At 39.4% G+C, this 20,240-nt stretch overlaps 1 protein-coding gene across 7 annotated transcripts in view; it reads right to left on the bottom strand.

The window, feature by feature from the left end:
• Positions 1–20,240, bottom strand: part of RBMS3 (RNA binding motif single stranded interacting protein 3) — a 723,228-nt gene that overhangs the window by 33,913 nt on the left and 669,075 nt on the right. For all 7 annotated transcript variants that reach the window (XM_075493193.1, XM_075493195.1, XM_075493194.1 and 4 more), the window contains one exon: positions 3,749–3,859. In XM_075493193.1, coding sequence (XP_075349308.1) covers positions 3,749–3,859 — 111 coding nt within the window. The remainder of the gene's footprint in view (positions 1–3,748; positions 3,860–20,240) is intronic.

Below are 20,240 nucleotides of genomic sequence, written 5' to 3'. Positions count from 1 at the left end.
ATTTGATTTTCATAAAGGCAGAAAGGAATTATGTTCTTGGTGGATGAAGCACACAGCACAATAACTGGGAGATACAAATGCAGTATGAAATTCTCTCACAGCACAAAAACATGGGGTCGAGTTGCCACAAACTGCAGACCATTCCCTCCTCTCTTCCCCCGGTGCCCTATACCATCCTTGGGGCTGCAATATTTGCTGCAGCTGTATGTTTTCGTGAGCTGGGCAGTGAGATCAAGTAAAGATGGATTTGCAGCTTTTCACTTGGCCTGGCATCTTGATAGCCTTAGTGCATCCTCCTGATTAGAGGAGTGCTTAGTATAGCAGACGTGTTCGATTTTACGCAGACAATTCCATAATAGATAAGAAATAATAATGTTAAAAAAGATAAAAATATAAAATTAAATATGCATTCTTTGGGAGTTTTGGAGAGAAAGAAAACTTCTTGTTCCTATTCATGGCAAATAGTTTCCTAAACAAAATTCTTTGTGCTTTTTGGGGCCAGTAACTGAAGGCTTCCCATAGCACAAGTGGAAGGCAGCTGGCTGTGAGTGAGGCTGGAGGAAAACTGCTCTGTTTTGCCTGCTGAATTGGATGCTCCCAGGTGGAAGTGAGCAGCCCCACCAGCATTTAGCCAGAAATGCCCTCCCTGGCCTGGTGACTACATAATCAAGTCCGGGCAGGGATGGAGGCAGCTGCCCCTCGAATTCCCATGGGGTTTTAATGTGTGCTTCAGGGCTGAGAGATCAAAACTCAAACCCAATTTTTGGTGTTGAGGCAGGAATTGGCAGAGGCCGCTCTTACTCAGGTAACTTGCCTCACCAAAGGGCTAAAGAGGGCTCCTCCGTGAAGGGTCTCTCCTCTGGAACGGCTCCAGCCTGGACAGAGTATTTTAATCTTTCAGAGAGCATCAAAAGGCAGAGTAATTCCCACAAGATACAAGGCATGCATAGGCCCGTATGCTATTTCTCTAGCTTACTTGCTGGAGGTAGATTTTCTGTTGAAGCAATATTTTAGAAACCCAGCCTTCATCCTGAATCAGGCAAGTCTGGAAGTGGGTTTGAAGTCAACTCTCACTTAAGTGACCACAGAGGTCTGTTTTGGCGGAAAAATATGTTATGTTAATTAACAAAATGGTTTGTCTAAGGAAGTGAATGTATGAAAGCCTTTTAATAAAAACTGCTTTGCATACTGCAAGCTTTTAAATCAGATTGGGGCAGAGTTATAGCCAACACTGAGCAGAATTGTTTGTGACTTTTTGGCTTGTTTGCTTAAAAAAACCTGGCTGGTTTCTTGAAAGATAGCTGGTGGCTCTTTATAGCACCCTGTTGCACAGTGATAAGGATAAAATTAAAAAATATGTTCATAAGAGGAATGTATAGTTTATACCTTATATCTCCCATAAAACTTAGTCCTGCTGAGGTACTCACAGTAGCATGTTTTGGACTTGGCTCAATTTGTCATGGCTTTATGCTCTCAATGCTCCTCTCTCTGGACTGAAATTCAGACTTCAGAATAAATGAAGTAAAAATATCTCTAAATAAATCATATCTCTAAATAGGTTGTCCATTTTCCCCACATTTTTTTCTGTAACAGAACATGTTAGGAAGATTCAATTTCAGGTGAGGATGGATACATCCAATAAAACTGCTACTGGCAGCCCAAATCCTAAAGTTCTCCCTTTAATTCCTGACTGGAGGAATTCCCGATGACCTCTGTGATTATCCTGCTTGCATGAGGACTTTAACTGAATATGGTGCTGATGGTGTTTCTACCAAAGAGAAATCCTGTATGTGATAAAATAGAGTGTCATTTGAGATTTATGAAAAGCCTATGGATATTGTAACACCCATCAATCATTCACTCTTTCTTGCTCTTTAAGTTTTCTGTAAATGAGTTAGGAGTGTTAAAGATACTAAACATAAACCTATATGGTATACCTCTGAACGTATTTCAAGAAGTTATCAGGGAATATTGTGACCTTGAAAGATAAGACTGTGTAAAGAGCTAGGAAAAGGAAGGAAAGATTTTCTTTACTTTCAGTTGCATTAAAATAAATTCAGAATCTTATTATCACCCAGTAGATCACCCACTGCCTTCCAGACTCCTTCCCCTGCCTTCCCAAATGGATTTTTTACTATGGATTTGTTACTATGAGCATTTTAATAGTGGTCTCAAGTCGGAAGAGAACATTAGCTGGGAATTTTCTAGTTTGCATTAAGATTGCAAGAAAATGAGTGCAGAAGACAATGTCTGTAAGAGTCTTGGAAATGAAAATGACAGACAGAAGGAAAAATTCATAGGAGCTGCCCAGCAGCACAACCAGAATTCATTTTCCATTACCTTGTCTTAATTTTTAAACACTTTTGAATCACAGTAATTACACATGCAGAAATTCTCACTCGTCCTAGTATTTCCTTCAGTTTCATCTCCTCACAGGGGGAAAAATGCTATTATTAACTTTGAGATATAATTCCTACTTCTTTTGGTTGTTGAAAGAAACATTTAAAATAGCAGGAATAAACAATGAACCATCATATTCAAGTTTCCTCAGAAATAAATACAGAAGTGTCAGATCTCAACAGAGGTTTGTTTGGTTTTTTTAAAGGGGGAAAAGACACTAGAGTTAGAATTCAATTCAACAGATAAGAAAAAAGGAGAGGAAGAGAAGACCCACTATAGTGAGTTAAATAACTTTGTAAGGATGCAACTTTATTCAGTACCTTATTCAATTTAAAAAAAACCAAAAACACCAAACAAAAACCAAAGTTGGAAAACTGTTTCTATAGATTAGTATCAAGTAGGACAGTGGTGAAATAGAAAAAAAAAATTGTAAATCCATAATCGATCTTTCATGTAATTATTACGTAAAGCGCGTGTGTCCTAAAGACATATAAGTGTAATGTTTATGCCTGCATTTTCATAAAAATATATGTGTACTTGCAATGTGCACACATATCAAACCACCATTTATTGTGCGTAGGCTGTTGTATTTTAGGAACATTTCAGAGAGTTTTAATAATTTTTATTAACAGTATTTTTTGCCTTTCTCTGACTCTGGGAGAGTTAATTGAGTCTGACTTACACAGCTTAAAGAGAAAATAATTGTTGAAATATGCATGTTTAAATATAATATACTGGAAACACAGCTGACCTTGACCCAAAATCACATTTCTGAGCCAGGAGCAAACTATGTATGGCTGGCTGCTGTGGGTTAGAAGTGAGTACTGGATCCTACCACAAAGCTAGAACTCTCATTTCCCAGTGGTATAAAACTTTCTAGATTGAGAAGCAAACAATTTCTGATTAAAAACCAAACTGACAGAGGAGTGCTTCCATATTTACATGAGAATTAGTACAGATAATTCCTGCTAAGTACAGGGCAGGTTTTGTTGACCTACTGTTTTACTACTTGTTCTTCTTTGTCAGTTCTGTTCTATAATAACTCATGCTGACTGTATGAAGGTTTTAGAAACATATCTGTAGATACATGTTTGCGTGACGTAGCGATATGAGAATATTGTTTATGTACTACATCATGTTTGGGTCATGATGAAAGGCACTTTGATATATTTGCCTGGACAGGGCCAGACATCTCTGGACATGGAGAAAAAACAAAGTAAACCACAGTGATATTAAACTGCAAAAAGGTGAAGCACTGAAAACCTGAGTAATAAATTACCTTGAGAAACTCAGTAAGCAATAAATGTTTTGCAAGATAGAAAGTAAATAGTATAACCTATGATCTTACCGTTCCTGTTGTGCCCAAGGAAAGGTGGTTCATCTGTTGGGTCAGAGGGCCCATCATGCTCGCTGGCTGCATTGACATAGTGTGGTCCATTGTTGGTGTTATCACAGCACCCTACAAACATACATAATTCACACTTCAACATTTCATTTAAAAAAAAACCAACGCATTCTCTAAATGAGTGAACCTGGTTGAAAACTTGACATGAATCTTAAAAGAGACTAATATGTCTGTCAGAGGAAATATGTTTTGTTCCTATTGACAACCAAGCTACACACATATATTATTTGTACTACTAATGAGGCCATTTTATGTCAGTTCCAATTAAGTGTCATTTTTTACTTCATTGCTTCTGACAAACAAATGCATATGTGCTTTCTATGATGAATGCTACTGTACATTGCAAAATACCTGTCATTTCTATTTTTCCATATCCTATATAGAATAATCCTACAGACAGAACACATATGTCCCCAATTTTATTTGACTTCTAAAACCTTCAGTCTCTGAGATCTTCAACCTATTATGGTAATTATCTTGGATTTTTCCAGTCTCAATTAAGAACCCTCACTCATGACATTTTATAGCTGATTTAGTAAGACTAGCTATTGACAGCAAGTTTGGTAGTCACACCCATTTAAAACACATACACAGCATTTAAAAGCATTTTTCTTCTCCGCATGAAAAACAAAGACATTAATAACAAACAGCATATGAACTAAAGCAAGAACAAGACTTTGAACAAAAATGAAACAAAAGACATGCCAGAGGAGCTTTGGAGAAAGCTTCTTTGCCATTCATACTCCTTGTTTTTTTGCTCTCCCACTACCCAAAGTCCCATGTTGGTAACCTCATGCCTTAGCGAAGTGTTGATTCTCTTCAGTTCTATGGTGTAAAATGCTATTTCCTGTGTTGGTTAGAGAAAGTCACTCAGAAACAGAGTGGTCTGGTCTTTCTCTTGCAGATAGTTAAATAAGGAGGTATTTCCAGCTGTTTCTTCATATGAAATAAGAGCTCTACTTTGTGCATATGCATGTTTGCGTGCACACATAAGTTTGCACAAACAATCACATTACATCTCCTACAAAGTGTGGGAAATGTGGATGAAAGTATTTGTTTAAAAAAAAGGAAAACTGACATTTTTTCCATTGAAATTACTGACAAAATCCACCTATAAACAGGAATTTAAAATAAACTAGTTCCAAAAAGCACAGTACACCTGTTCTTAAGTGTGTCTCACATTTACATAGAGCTATGTGACTGCATTGTCAAGAATCTGATTAGAAGCGAAAGATTACAAAATTTCAGTCGCAAATAAAAAATAAACAAAAATAAAAAATGCGGGGAAGTACCAATTCAATTTTTTCTCACCTTCCAGCAATATTTTGTCTAAGCACATCCTATCTGAGAAGCTATGATCCTGCAGTCTCTGCGAACTCATTACTTGCATGCAATGGTAAAAAGGAGGTAGGCTCAGCTTGGTCAGTCCTTTTTGTAATACCCTCAGCATACGAAATACATACACGCTTGTTTTATGTCACCTAGTGGACTACGTTTCTTGCACTGACAAAGAGTCCCTAGAGGAATTTGGCAAATTACAGAAACTAGCCTCCACAGACTATCTGTCATGATTCCAAATAAATACTTATAAAACAAACTGATCAGTGTGCAAGTATCAAACCTGCAATACTTGCGAACACTTTTGCCTCTTTCTTGGCTATATTAATTTGCACTGTTTTATATAGATTAACCCATTGATTAACTCATTCTAGTGAACTACCACAGTGCTAACCTTCTCCTTGTTGGCATGGGTCCTTACAAATCAAGATAGTCACAAACTTTCAACACAAAATTTCTTTCAAATTTCTTTCAGCATAGTAGAGTTAATATTTTATTCAAAAAGCCCTTCTTTCTTCCTTACATGACATTCTTCTCTTTCATGCTGCTCCTCTCTTTTTGCTGAAAAAAATATACCCTTTTGCTGAAAGAGTCTGAAAGCAAATCTGCGGGGCATACACTCATTCAGCCCATTGGGCGGTTCCTGCATAGCGGATTCAGTGCAAGAGTCTGAAGTAGCACCGTGCCCAAGGAAAATGATGTTCTTGCTGTATGTTCAAAATCAGTGGCCTGGGATACCAGGGCTGCTCCTGTAGAGCAGCACGCAGCCAGACGAGGTCTTGGGGTTTGGACATCCACCTGCACTTTTTGGTTATGGTAAGAAATCATAAGCTTTATGCTCAGAATGATCCACATCACAAAACAGCATTTTTACTGTACCAAACCATAAATGCTCAAATCAAATTTGTCAACTGATAAACAGCTCTCAGTTCCCTCTACGAGCAGTTTTCTCCTTTGGCTTAGAGATGGACAATTGCCTCAGGGCTTTCCGTGACAGACAAGGTGAGCCCCCACTTGTGATGTGTGATGGGGTAAGCAGAAAGTCACACCCGCACCACAGCTTCATGCAGCCTCGTACTGCTGGCAGTGGTGGCTGCAATTAATTTAGGATGTCCCAAAGCCTTAAAATACCTAGCTTTCTTTGCAAAGATGTTTATTGCAAAGGTATGGTTGGAGGAACTTGCTGTGATTACAGATGTGACAGACTGATAGCTATTCCTGTGTATAAATTCAGGAACCTGGAAATGAAGAAAGGGCAGCGGTGAAGGAAGTCTTATGATTTAGTGTAGCAAACACAAGTGCCAGACACACAGTGGAAAAATCTGATAGCAAATGTCTTTCAGTAAGTAAGTAAGCAAGCAAGACAGGTTTTGCAAATAAACTATTTTAAAAAATATGAACTGAAGAGAAAAATATATCAAGGACAAAAAAATCACTCAGAGACAGTAAACATATTATTTTTAAACAGAAAATACATATATTCTAGTCCCTAAACATATACCGTTTAATACGTTAGGAAAAGAAGTTGGGAAAACAAATCAAGTATTCGCAGCTTTCCTAAGACAGCTTAACGTGTTTGAAGCTGACAGTTACCTAGAGCAGAGAATTACATGCATTTGCCAGACCATTAATTCACCAGAGTTTGCAGAATCCTCTTGTGATCACGTAGGGGAAAAATTATACTTAATTAAGGAAATATCGTCTGGTTGTTAGGGCGACACCCAGCCTCCAGCCCATAATGTGTTTCATAATGCATGCTGTCAAGTCCATTCGTATTCAACCTATTTAGCTGTAGAAGACAACAATGTCTTGCATCAGATGTTGCCATCATATTAAAAGTAATTCGATTCTTTTCAGCCTATAATAGGTATTTGCTGATAAACATCCACTTGGCGGCTGGCAAAGGCTACAGCAAACATATTTTTCATCTTCATCTGTTTGGATGTCTGATTTTGTTGAGTTTGTAAACTGCATAGAGAGACATCTTAGCATGGCATAATACTACTGAAGGCCCAGCTTAGTTGAAAAAACCTGTAGAAGAAATTATGATGAGGTTTTTGCCACTGCCTTTGCCAAAACAAGTAGTTGGCCTGCCAATTATTTAGGTCTGCCCTGTTGCCTCAGTATGATTAATTTTTTTATAATTCCTGCAAGAAACTGGTTACTATAATGACTTTTAAATTTGGCAAGGTATTCTTGGCATATGATTTGTCATACAATTCTGTTGATGCTATAGTGGCTTTAAAAGAAATTAAGATTAACAGGGCAAATGGTAAGGAATCAATGATACAGAAAAAATGCATGATTTTTGCAACACTGCAATAAGGCCAAGATAAGTTCATTGACATATAGACTTTAATTCCTCTTCACTTTATTTGAAAGACCTTGCTGTTTTAATGTGTTCTAAGCTCTAGGGACATACCTTTCATATAAGAAAGTGAATATATTTATTTCAGAACATTTTCTAGTCTATCACTTGCAAAGAAAGAAGCCTGACTTTATCAACCACAAAGACCGTACACTCCCTGTATGGCAACAAACTGAAATCTCAAGAAGGACACTAAATACAGCCTGTTTATTATATTAAGTAAACTATCTTTAAGTACTTGCCAATACCAAAAGGCACCAGCAGAAATAAAGTTTATGTTAGTGCAACGATACATGCCACCTTATGTGCCCCGAAGGGTGGGAAAGTGACATCAGAAATAAAAAGTGTATTAGGGGGCTTTAGGAACAAAGACTTCACTAGTTGAGAGATGCACTTGGGGGCCAGTGGGAGGAAGGATTAGTTAGTCCTAGCTTCCTAGAATAATGAACTGCATTAAAGGCTTCTCTTTTATTCCAGTGTTCTAATACTGATATTGGACTTAAGGCACAAATACCAGCTGAATAAATAGTTTTTAAAGCTTACAGTAAGCATCTGCTTATTTTACAGTTTACTTTTTCTTTATTTAGGAAGTTTTAACAAGTTAAGCATACTTACAGATTCTACTTTGTAAATACTGGCCAATCTAAAGCCAATAAACATTACAGCAGCAAAATTACTTTTCAAATTTGTTTACAGACACACTGTGCAGTCATATAAGCACCACGTCATTCCATCTGAAAAGTTATTACCATACTACCAAGTGAATGTCTTTATGTTATCGAGAACATGTTGTTTCTTGAGGTTTTATTAAACAGAGTGAAAGGATGACTTTCCTTATACTTATCAGACCAGACACGTCTATCAAGAATTAATATGAGAAAACCCAACATGCATACTTTTTTGCAGATAAGTGTACTCTCTCTGCATACTGAATAAATGATGACCAGATTTGTTCTGTCTAGATGGTCTGTCTAGATTGACTTGTCTCATCTCCTTGGGCTGCCTCTTACAGGCAGCAGAAGAAATAGGGTTCCCTGGTCAGAGCAGTGAGCCTGGCGAAGTGCTCTGAACTGGCTGTTAAGTGGCCAACCTTTCACGACTATAGTAGGAAGACTAAAGGTAGCTGTGAAATCCTCTCTGCCCTCGGTCAGCAACACTGCTGGGGATACTTGTTGATATTCCAGAAAAAACGATTATATTTCAAAATCAAAGAAAACCTATTTTCCCTTTCTCAATGAGAAGTTACCAATTGCCTTGGCATTTACTAGCTAATCAGAGATTAAATTGTGATTTGAGTATGTTGAGGAACATCAGCAAACATCAGCTAATAATGTATATTCTGCAAATCTTAGGATTTAGTATTTGCTTGGCAATTCCATTCTGTTTACGTTCTTATAGATGTTTTCTGATGTGGACTAATTCCTTCATCCACTGTCTCCCAGTGGCTGATGTACCATCCTAATAAATGGGAATCAGGACTTTCTTTCCTGTGGAATAGTTTTTCTTAGCATTAGAATGGAGTTTCATCTATTAAAGCTAAATCCAAACAATATTTCCTCTCCAAACAGTTCTGCTGTGTTCCCTCCCTTCATGCCTATAACCAGGTGTGAAAATTTATTTGATGGCACATCCTAGTTCTAACAAGGTGCAAAAGGGAAATTATTAAACAGTACAATTAAAATATGAGTCAGCACCAGTGTTTGGCCTAAATTTTCACTTCCCTGCCTTGCTGGGTTCAAATGAAACTTTCAAAAAGGATGCCATATTTGCATTCTCAATAGTCTGATCTTACATATATATACACATATATACACACTTATAATTGTATATGGGAAGAAAAATTATATTGCCATTTCTATTACACTCACTCAGGCCACACTGTTTTTTCAACATGTGGATAATTTTTTTGATGTTTGAAACTCTCAGTCCAGGATTTATTATGAAAAAAGTAACTAAAAGCAACAGTGACAGGTTTTTAAACTTCTTATTTATGCACAACATTTAATAAACGTTGAGTAAGAGCTTCCGTTACTAGCTGAGAACACTTATTTTATTTTCCTCAGGGAAATATGCTCAAAATACACGAAAAATGCCTAACAGAAAGACTTGTCTTCAGAGCTTGTGCTTGGATGTAGAGGAGCAGCGCAGGTTGGTGGCATGAGAGCGTGTATGGCGTGTTTAATGTGGTAGGACCTTGGCTTTCCCTGGGTCTCAAGCCTTCCGGGCAAGGTGAGGCAGCCCTGCCTGTCTGTGTGTCTCCATGAAGTCATGACAACAGACGTTTGATCAGACCAAAAGTCTGAGACACTAGGCTGTTGATCTCTGCTTTGCTGGTGAGATTTAGTACATAGGTCATTTGCCAGGCACAGAGAGCGGCTAACTGGGTTTGGGGAGGAAACGTCTGTGTCATTTCTTCTATGTGCACTTCTAGCCTCGACACTACAACGGCCAGTGACAGGACAGCAGCTCTGATCTGTAACAGATGTGCTGCGTTTCATTTCCTGCCTGAAACCAGGAGGGACTCGCGCTGTGAGAGCTGCAATCTAGCGGCTGTGCTGGAAGAAAAGATTCACTCATTAGAACGACAAACACTGACACTGGGAGATACTAGAAATGCAGAGGAACTGGCTACCAACAAGAGAAAAAAAAAACAGAAAAGCAGGTGGGTAATATAACCCTACGTATCCACCAGAGGCAAGATGACAAAATGACATCCTGCACAACTGCAGCCAGAGGAAAATGGTATGGCTGTGCACGGTGTTAGCTCCACAGCACTAGAAGGACCTAAGCACAACCAGTCTTAGATGGAAATATCCAAAATATCTTCAGCTTTCAGGAAAGTGAGGTGGTATCACTGAATGAAGCACCAAGGAGACATGTTGAGGTGCCAGGGTGGCAGACAGCAGAGTGCTCCTCTGTGAGATCCCTAATCCTTGAGACGACAACGGGAAGAATGGTCAAGGGATGGGTAGCCTTCAGGATGTCTCCCTGCAACTTCAAGATCAGATAGGCTCTTGCAAGCCAGAATTTACTAGTGATGGTCAATACAAGTGAGAATGCTTCACACAGTTCCTCATAGACTGCATGGTGGCCCTTGCAATGTCAAGCCAAAGGCAACTCTTGAGCATCAGAGCTAACTCCTCGGCTAGGCCCGAATCTGAGCTGCACCCTCAGAGCCATGCAGAGGCTGCCACATAATCCAGGTATCTAGCTGCATGGGGCGGGGAGAGAGCCACCTTGAAAAGCTGAGGCTGATGTTGCTGCATCACTCTTGAAGCCAGCTACAAACCCAACGTTCATCCTCCATGAGAGCACACTGTGGAGCACTGTCATTTGCTGCCTGTGCCTAAAATCCTTTTTGTGCAGCTCCTGCACGAAGGAAGATTAAAGGCATGGAAGGTGAGAAAATTACGTCCTTTCCCTCCCCATCCCAGTTTCTGAATTTAAAAGTTCTGGAAGGCTGACGAGGGGCCGTAATATCCACATAATCTTCTCAGGAATCCTTCTTAGCCTACCTACTAGGAAAGACAGATAGCAGAAGACACTAGAAATGAAACTCTGAGTGGGTAAGGATGCTTTTCTAAAGATATGCTTCCTTTTGATAATAGATTTTAGACTTGAAGTTGATAGACGGGGGAAATCCTGTACTGAGCCACAATTCATGCTATGTATCAATTCAGTTCTAGATCACAGTGGTTCATTCTGATCTTGAAATCTAGAAATGTCTCCTTATCAGAGAGGACAAATACAGAAATCTGTGTCTGTCATGTTCTGTTAGACTTGTAATCTGTTATGTTAAACAAAGCCCTTTCTCACACAGTAACGGAAAGAAAACTATTCCAGCCTTGCCTTCCCTCTCATTTAAAACCACAAGTTTTCACAGCCTAAATGCCCTGCCCCAGATCCCAAATTGCATTTCATTTTCTGGACTTGTAACCCTTCAGGGGAGGCCATAGGTGAAATCCACTCCATTCTGTACTGGGATTTGCCCTTTGACTGGTTAAAGCTGGCAGTGCCAGCTTGGTGACAGACCTCGAAACCAAGACTGAAGCACGGATTTTCAATACTGCCTTCTTACCTTATATTCCATCATTAAAAGTAACGTGAGTCTATGCCTCACTCGTGCCTTTACAAATTTTAACTATGTTTTTTCTGACTCTAACCAGACCAATTGCTGCTTGGACTTGAATCTGTACAAGCCAACTGCCACCAACACGTGGCTTTTGCTGCACCTGACAACTCCACCATCCTTGGATGATGCCCTCAGTGACACCTGTGAAGTTTTCCATTGCTTTGAACAACTGATAATATAGGCACAACATGGAGAAACTGCAGCTGCAAAAATGTCCTTACCTAAAAATTCTGTCCCTGATGCATGAGACCACAAGAAGCCAGTAAAGCTGATGGCAGCAAGCACACAGAGCGTGTACTTCAAAGGTAACCACATTTAAATCAGTGAAGGTACAACTGATGTTAAGGGAATCAAATTCAAGCCCTCGGTTTTGTGTCTATAGTTAGAAAATAGGAGTCTACAGAGGGTGAACACATTTTATAGCCAAAAATTTGATATTTTAAGTTCTTGTTTACTTTAAGGTACTTCCAGTGAAACCAGCCTGTGTATTACAATAAATCCTTGACATTTATAAGTCTCCCTTCTACCAAAGACCTCTAAGCGCTTTACAAACTGCGTGATACACAGAGGGACTCAGGAGCTGGTCTGTTGTCAGGGTTCTAGGATGGGTCTGGGTCTACATCTGAACTTTCCCAAGTCCACGAGCGTTCAGACTGAGGGTACAGCCTGGGTCATCATCACTGCAGGGCTGAAGAGAACAGGTGGTTTCCATCACACACTCCAGTCCAAATTAATCAAGAAAAGGAAACATTTTACCTCTTGATTTACGCTGAGCAGATTTGAAGTAAACAATAGAAAATGGCTAGCTTAAGTCTACTTTGCTCCATACTTTATTGTCTTTTAAATGAAGATGAAAATATTGATGAAAAGCACTTTAAAACTGACCCTTGTCAGTAAAACTTCATTGTGCAAGTGGTCCAGCTATAGTATAAAAAGTAGACGTGAAGAGTTCAAAAAGGTGTAGATTTTGGCTATTATTAAGCTAAAAAGAAGAAAAAGTAAATAACTGATTGGGCAAGGATTACTTACTTTCTTTTTAATATATTTGTACTGATTAAGAATTACTAAATTGATATATTTTCCCCTTTTTTGTCCAGATAAAGTCACTCTTGGGCTGAGATCTTCCTTATAAAGTTTCAGCCTGGAGCACATTTTTACAGCTGAGTTATTATCCTTAAAATATGAGTTCATACTGGAAATGCTGGCAGCCCTCTTAACTATTGTATAGCAGTGAGCACAGCTGTAACATGTTAAATATGTTGAAAGTACATGGTGGGAACAGAGTGGCTCAGAGGACTGGTAATAGAATAGGGAGTCTCAAAGCTGGGTCACCAGGTTCGGTCATTGCTGGGACTGAAAGTCATTATCAAGCTACAGCTGTTCAGTTATGTCCAGGCATCAGCTACCCACAGAGAAACTCTCCATCACAAAACTACATTACTGCAACTGGTGATGTCCAACAGCCTTTCCCAAGGTCTGCGAAAGGTGGGGGGATGCATCCCCACAGCTGCATCCCCACAGGTTAGCTCCAAGGTGAAGAGCACCGATGGCACAGACGGAAGAGGCTTGCACGGCCAGTGCCCCGCATGCTGCCCAGTCTACGGAGGGTGTTCATCACCAGCTTATTGCTACTGTGTCTTTTCAGGGCACTCTATTTTATCAGAAAGTTGTTAACCACCAAAGACTGATCCCGAAAGAGCCCATTTCCCACGTTAGCGAATGGACCACATTCATCCCATCACGCTACCAGTTTCAGAGGAATTCTGGTGATACTGGTTAAATGAAGGCAGAAAGCAGATGACGAAGTACTTTTTCAGCTCCCCAGTTACAGTAATGCCTAGAATGACCAAATACTTTATTATTACCTCTCTCTACTTTGATAGATGGCAACCTCTTGCTATTTGCATCAAATTATAATCCATTTCAACCTACCCCAAAACAGTAGTCAATTTTTGCATGAGCAGATGAATGCAGAGAGTTCTGCATTTCTCAGAATGAGGCTGCCCGCTCGAGTGCAGCCTTTTGTCACAAACGAAAGTAGCCAAAAAAGTAGCCAAAGCAACATGGGCAAATGAAGTCCAAGTTTGCTGCTTCAGTTTTCTAATGTGAATGGATTTATTGGAGTAAATTAGGTAAGTCTCTCTGGTTCATGTTTATCCATACATGCTGCAGTAATCTCTATAAAAAGCTTTGATTTATTACAGCTTTTTGGTGCACCACCATTTCCTACCAGTCACTGTGTACAAGCCCATGTGAATGCACAGCAGTCCGATCCTGACACATGACAAAGACTTTCTTTACTTCTTTATGGCTTTGTGTCCTCCACACACAGTCTGATTTGCAGAATTTTAGGTTGAAGTCAAAGATGTTTCTCTGGGCTGCTTTCCTGAATATCTTTCAGCTATTTGAATATTGTAGAGGTGCTCAGTTTTCTCTGGAAAAAATCTTTATGTCTGTTTTATTTTCTCTGGCATCTAGAAATCAAACTACCATTGCGGTCAACACTAATTTCAGAGGTCCTAAGGATGAGCCAAGAAAGAGCAGTTCAAGAATTGTCAAGGTCTTTTTCTAAACCCTACATTTACACTTACTCAACAGAAGTCAGTTCTTCAGGCTACAAGGCAGCTGACTAGGAACTGCCTGCTACCAAATACCGCTGTGAAAATGTCTCAGACAACATAGAGCACCTTGCTCTATAGCCAGAGAAGAATAAGCTGGTGGCCCACTACTGTGGTAAATGTACCAGAGTGAGTCTTTGACCCAAACCGGATGATCAGCCTTCTGGGAAGCACAGATTGGGCAGCTGAGTCTGCCACGAGTTCAGGGAGACATCTTTTACATGAAGGTAAGAAGATCTCTATGCTTTGGAGGAATAAATCATAGTATAAGCTAGAGGAAAAAAAGGCCAGCTGGATGGTATACACATATTGCTGAGATGAACAGTAAATTATTTGGAAAAAACACTTTGAGGGAGAATAAAACATCCTGTGAATTCAGGTCACACTTGGCACATAATTGTGACCGAAAGAATGAAAAAATTGGAGCTGTCAAAATGCAATGTTTCCACCATATTTCAAAATGACATGCCATTTCAGAATTTATCTAAATTTGAAGGGAAAAAAAGCTTAAAATTAGTTCAATAACCCAGAAATGAAAACAGAAAGATTATAGATATTTTGTCTTTGTTCTTCTCACTATCTCCCCACTCTCTAAGTTCTCTCCTGGAGTGGAGTCAAAACAACATTTTCACAACTTTTTCCATGTCACTACCCTCTCCCTCTGCACATTTTCACTTCAAGAGAAGTTTTAGAGTTACTATTTGATTCTGCCCACAAAGCTAAATTTTATTATTCACAGAGTACTATATATGTAATAGTCTTGTCAGTCCTACCCAGAGGCAAAGGGTAGCCTCAGAGGAAAAGGAAACAAGAAACATCCAAAGGAAGATAAATAGGAACGAGATGATAGGCAAATGGGTAATACTCCCATCTTTTCTTGAGAGCTGTGTGGATAGAAAAAAGAGCGCTCTAATTAATTCCAGAGCGATGGGGACTCGAGGGCTGGACTCTGTGCACTGCATGCTTGTGAATCTTCATTCCATGTGAACCCCCTTCCTCCAAAAACCAAACAAACCCTTGTTTTGTCTTTGACATCAAAAGACACAGCATAACTAACAGCAGATGTTCCGATAAACTCCAGTAGAGACCAAGCCCTTGGCAGCCATATTTCTCTTCTGCAGTGGCTTTTCCAGGCGCACAGAAAATCCATTTGTGGGACTGAAAAGTACATGAAATGGTTTTCTGGTAGTATTTCTTGTGGTATTTTCTGGTACTATTTCTACTATCGAGGAACTGCAGTATCATGAAAGACCCTGTTTTGTGGTGTTTCAGCCCTGTGTCACTGCAAATGATTATAAAGGCAGGGAAGTAACGCAGAAATGCACAAGCTTGAAGCGTAAAATCAGAACTAGATGAGGACAAATTTTTAGCAGAAGCTGTTTGCAATTTCAATGGTTAAAACCTCCATAATCCAACAATCACAGTAACATACAGATCTTAGTTTAGTGAATTTGAAAAATTTGGCCTGAAATCCTGGCCCCACTGAAATCAATTACAGTTTTGTCACCAACTTGAATGCTACCAGGATTTCACATTGTTTTAAACCGCAGAGACAGACGGCAAACTGTACATTACTATGCAGGTATCCAATAAATTTTTATACCACAGACAGATTGTCATTAATTAATTATCCCAAGCAGAGATGATTTTGCTCTTGTTTTCAGATTCAGACTGCAATTCAGTGATTTTTTTTTCAACAACCCAACTTTACATTTTGTGTTATTTTTATTTTCTGCAGTACTTGCCATATAGGCAGCCTATGGCTGCCTGCAGATTTGTTTAATCAAGAAACAAAATTTTATTTTATGGCAAGACAGTCATCTTGTCTAGAAGTGAAGTAATTAATAAAGATAAGGACAACCAACCTGGGAACAGGAAGGCGGCAAGTCTAATAACAACTTCCAGTATGAAACCATCTAATAAATACTTGTTATGCACACTGAGAACAATCCTTAGGCTGAAATGTTGCCATAAATTATTCATACGAAAGTTTTGGACAGTAAACAAATTTATGAAGATAATGATCTCTTTGCAATTCATGAACAAAAGCGGGGGGAGGGGTCAATCCCCAGAATAAATTGCAACGTATAAATCCACCAGCTGTAGGCATAAAGTACTGATTCAGAGATTCGCTGCAGAAATTGTAAAATAATCCCTGTGTGTTTTCTCTTTCCAGAAAGACAGCTTTGAAGAGCAACTGCAGAGCGAAATAATTTAGCATATACTCATTTGCTGTTCTTGACCAGAGCACTAATCACAACTTAGGAATCAAAGCCTTTGGACTATAATGGGTGAATCAAATCAGAACTGTGCACAGCATTAGCCCTGGTCTGCTTAAAACTAACAGCAAGCAAGCGTGAAACCTTTGTCAATGCAGACCACAAGGGGTTGTTGCAAGTTTGGGAAACATTGATGTGCACTTTTGTTTGATGTACCAAACTGCTTTTCTTCAATTGAGGATCCATACTGAGTGACTAGGTGGTTTAAAAAGCTGAATGAATTTCACAATGGCAAAGTTTACTTCCAGTACATTTATTTAATGGCTGAGGCAACTGATGAAAGGGAAATAAAAATCTGATGAGGAGAAAAAAAATTAGACTAGAATCTAGACTCCCCCAGGACCATTTCTTGTGCTTTGTATCCTCTGTACTGACAGACAACATATTTGCTTTCTAGCTAATTACCAACAAGACTAAAATTTTACATCTTTGATGTGTACGAGATCAAAGAATATTAGGAAATAAAAGTAAGATTAACATAATTGTCTTGTACAGCTATAATAAACTATGACTACATATACAATCAGACACCCTGCTCATCAGGAAAGCATAAACTAGAATCAATTGAACTCTACAAGAATCTTGCTTAACTTTCCTTCCTCAGCAGCTTCTCACCTCTCCTGACACCCACTACGGGATCACAGATGCAAAGCCAGGAAAGATGCCCTCTCCCAATGGCCCATCTGACACCCCGGGACCCACGGGAGCTCCTGTTTCAGTTGTTGAGCCTTTAAAAAAAAATGTAGCTGCCTTGGGCAGACATAGCGGGCCATCAGCAGGGAAAGAACTAAAGGATCTCCACGTCCAAAATCACATATCCCTACCACTTACTTGATCTAAAGGATTAAGTTCTATTTATTTCTTTTACTACTATTGTCTACCTTATGTGCACACACAGACTGGGCACCAACCCTCTTTGGGAACATGCTTTGGTAGTGCAGCCTTTTTCTATTATGCATATAGGATACGGTTCTCATCTATCAAATCTGTGTGCTAGTTAATATGCTCACTGTAGAAAAAAAATAGAGAGGAACCAGTGCTTTGGTATATACCTGCATCTAATTCATCCTTACCATGGCTAAAATACTGTGTTAGGAGTATTGCATTTTCTTTAAACTGTCTACGGGAACAATACTGCCCTGTAATAACTGATAAACACCTGGCTTTGATTGATCTGTCTTCAGCCTTTATACACACAGCGTGTTTGTTTACTCCAGAAATATCTAGTATTCCTACTTCCTCATCAGCTCAACTGCGAGAAAAAAATCAAAGGCAGCCAAAAGTAACTGCCTTGTGAGAGTAAAATGGGGTGGGAACGTTTGGATCGCTTCTGCTCATTAAGGTGACGTGAAAGGTCTACTTCTGGCTAGGAGCTGTGAGCTACCATTTGAAGGTTTTATTTGTCATCAGGTGGCGGTGACAATGAAAAACGTCTGTTGCGCTTCAAGACAGCTGGTAATAAAGCAGTGCGGGGAACGGCTGACAGAATAACAGTTACTGTACCAGTGTAGCTTCTAAGTTTTTACAGCCACTCAGCTGGAATTATACCATTGTTTAGAAGTGGTTTAGGGTATAAAAAACATTTGATACAGAAGGGCTCTCTCCCTCCCCATTGCCGTATCAGGAATCAGAGTAACAAAATTCGGGAAAAGCAGGTCTTTTGCTTGATTGAATTTAGGTATTTGTACTGTGTAGTTTTGCTTTAGTTCACACAAGGGCAAGCCTGAAAACGTTTCCTTGCTGACAACTGCCTCATTCAGCACCCTTGCAAGCAGCTCCCAACAAATCGCAGTCTTCAAAGGCACATTGTTTTTGTTTGTTCTCATTGTAACAGATGTTTTGTATCATGTACTTCAACGAACTAATTCATCTGCAGAGGACCGCCTACTCTGGCTGGTGTGCATCCAGCTGTGGAAATAGCTCAAGTGTCATCTGTGGCCACTTTCATTCCATTCTTCTGATCTCACAGGATCTCAGTGACCGCATCCAAGCCCATAAAAAATAAACAGACCTGAGAACATCCTTTTAAAAAATTTCCAGCGGAGGAGTAATGCTACTCCAGGCAGGAAGCCTTTCTGGAAAGAATGTAACTGATGCTGAAGGAAGATTCACTCAGCTCTGGAAGTCTCCTCCAAAACATGCTGCTTTTATCATATGAACTACCCAGTCAATATTAAGAGGCACTGGAGCAATGTCATGTGTGATTTTGATGGAGCGGAGAGCTTCTGACTAACTCAGTGCCATATCAATTAGCCCGAGCACCAGGCAATCAATCACCACTTCTTCTCTAAATGTACTGAGCTCCCATTAGAAGCTGCAAATACGGTGAGGCTAGTTCATCTCAACACACTGAGCACTTTTATATACTGTGGGTCTACTGTAATATATTTCTGAAGTAGAAACAAAATCAATCTGAATTGCTCTGGAGTGGAAGCATATCCCATTAATAGCTGTGCACCAAGATTAAAATGTATTAGTGGATAAAAAATAGTCTGCGTCTGTAAGAAGTCAATTACTGCTTTCTTAAAAGTGACCAAATAAAACATCCAATACTAATAAAGAATAGACTTTCTGAAAATGCCTTTAAAATCAGCTGGGATCACTTCATCACAAGTCAAAACATGCCTGGGACGGTGCAAACATTCCTTGATTAGCTTCCTTAGAAGAAGGAGCTACAAGTTGCCTTCTGAATTTGTTGAGAAGTCGACCACAGTTTCCCACAGGAAATAAGTAGTTCCTGATAAGATGCTGATCATACACTTCAATATCAGATCCACTGGGTTTGCTAATTACTTTCAAACCACTTAGTCAAGTCACCCATTAAGAGGAAATGATTCAATTGCAGATCCATTGAACTGAGAAACTAGGTGACCAAAACTCCTTGTGGAGCTTGAATTATCCACCTGTGTAAGAGGGCTCACAATATGTCAAACCAGGTAGTTAATTTTGGTTTTGAGAAGCAGCTATGGCTGTATTTAATTAGACAGCTTGGCAGGATTTTTAATATTGTACAACACCAATTATTGGAATATTTCAGAAACATTTCAGAAGCCTTTGAAAACTTTCAGGAAAATTAGAGCCTCATATCAATCATCAGAACTGATTCATCACTTTTAGGAAGTTGTATTCCAAGTCCCTTAACTCTGCAGAGAAAATTTTAAAACTTGCTGGCAACTGTCCTACATTTGAGAGATGATTCATCTTTTCACTTCTGATCAGGCGTATTCGCTATAAACTTGCTATTTGGGTATACCTATGGGTCAGCTGCTTCAAGGTCCAAGCAGATCACTGCAGAAGGCCTGAATAGCTCACTGCAGCTCATGACATTTACTGTAGTTCCTAAGTTGGAGGTCAGCAAAATGGACTCAGTCACAGCGAAGCTAAACAATTTCACATTAGTGTGCACTGACTTCACAGAAACTAATTAACCGATGATATCCAGGGTAAAAAATGGGTGCCTGACAGAAGATTCTTTTGGGATTTTTAAGTCTTTGTCTGCCACACATTCTAACCTTCTGCTGATTCTGCTGTTGCTTGGCTTGCTTGGCTTGGGCTTCTACTTTGGAGCATGTCATAATGATAGATAGCGTTCTTTGAAATAGAGAAAATACTTCTCAGAGGGAAACCACCACATTTGAGCAAAACTATTGTCCTTTAGTACATATAACACACAAAAGCAATGCCTGTGACGCGCCTATGA

The sequence above is a fragment of the Mycteria americana genome, chromosome 2, assembly GCF_035582795.1.
Source record: "Mycteria americana isolate JAX WOST 10 ecotype Jacksonville Zoo and Gardens chromosome 2, USCA_MyAme_1.0, whole genome shotgun sequence".
Taxonomy (NCBI): Eukaryota; Metazoa; Chordata; class Aves; order Ciconiiformes; family Ciconiidae; genus Mycteria; species Mycteria americana.
This window is presented reverse-complemented; position numbering and strand designations above follow the sequence as displayed.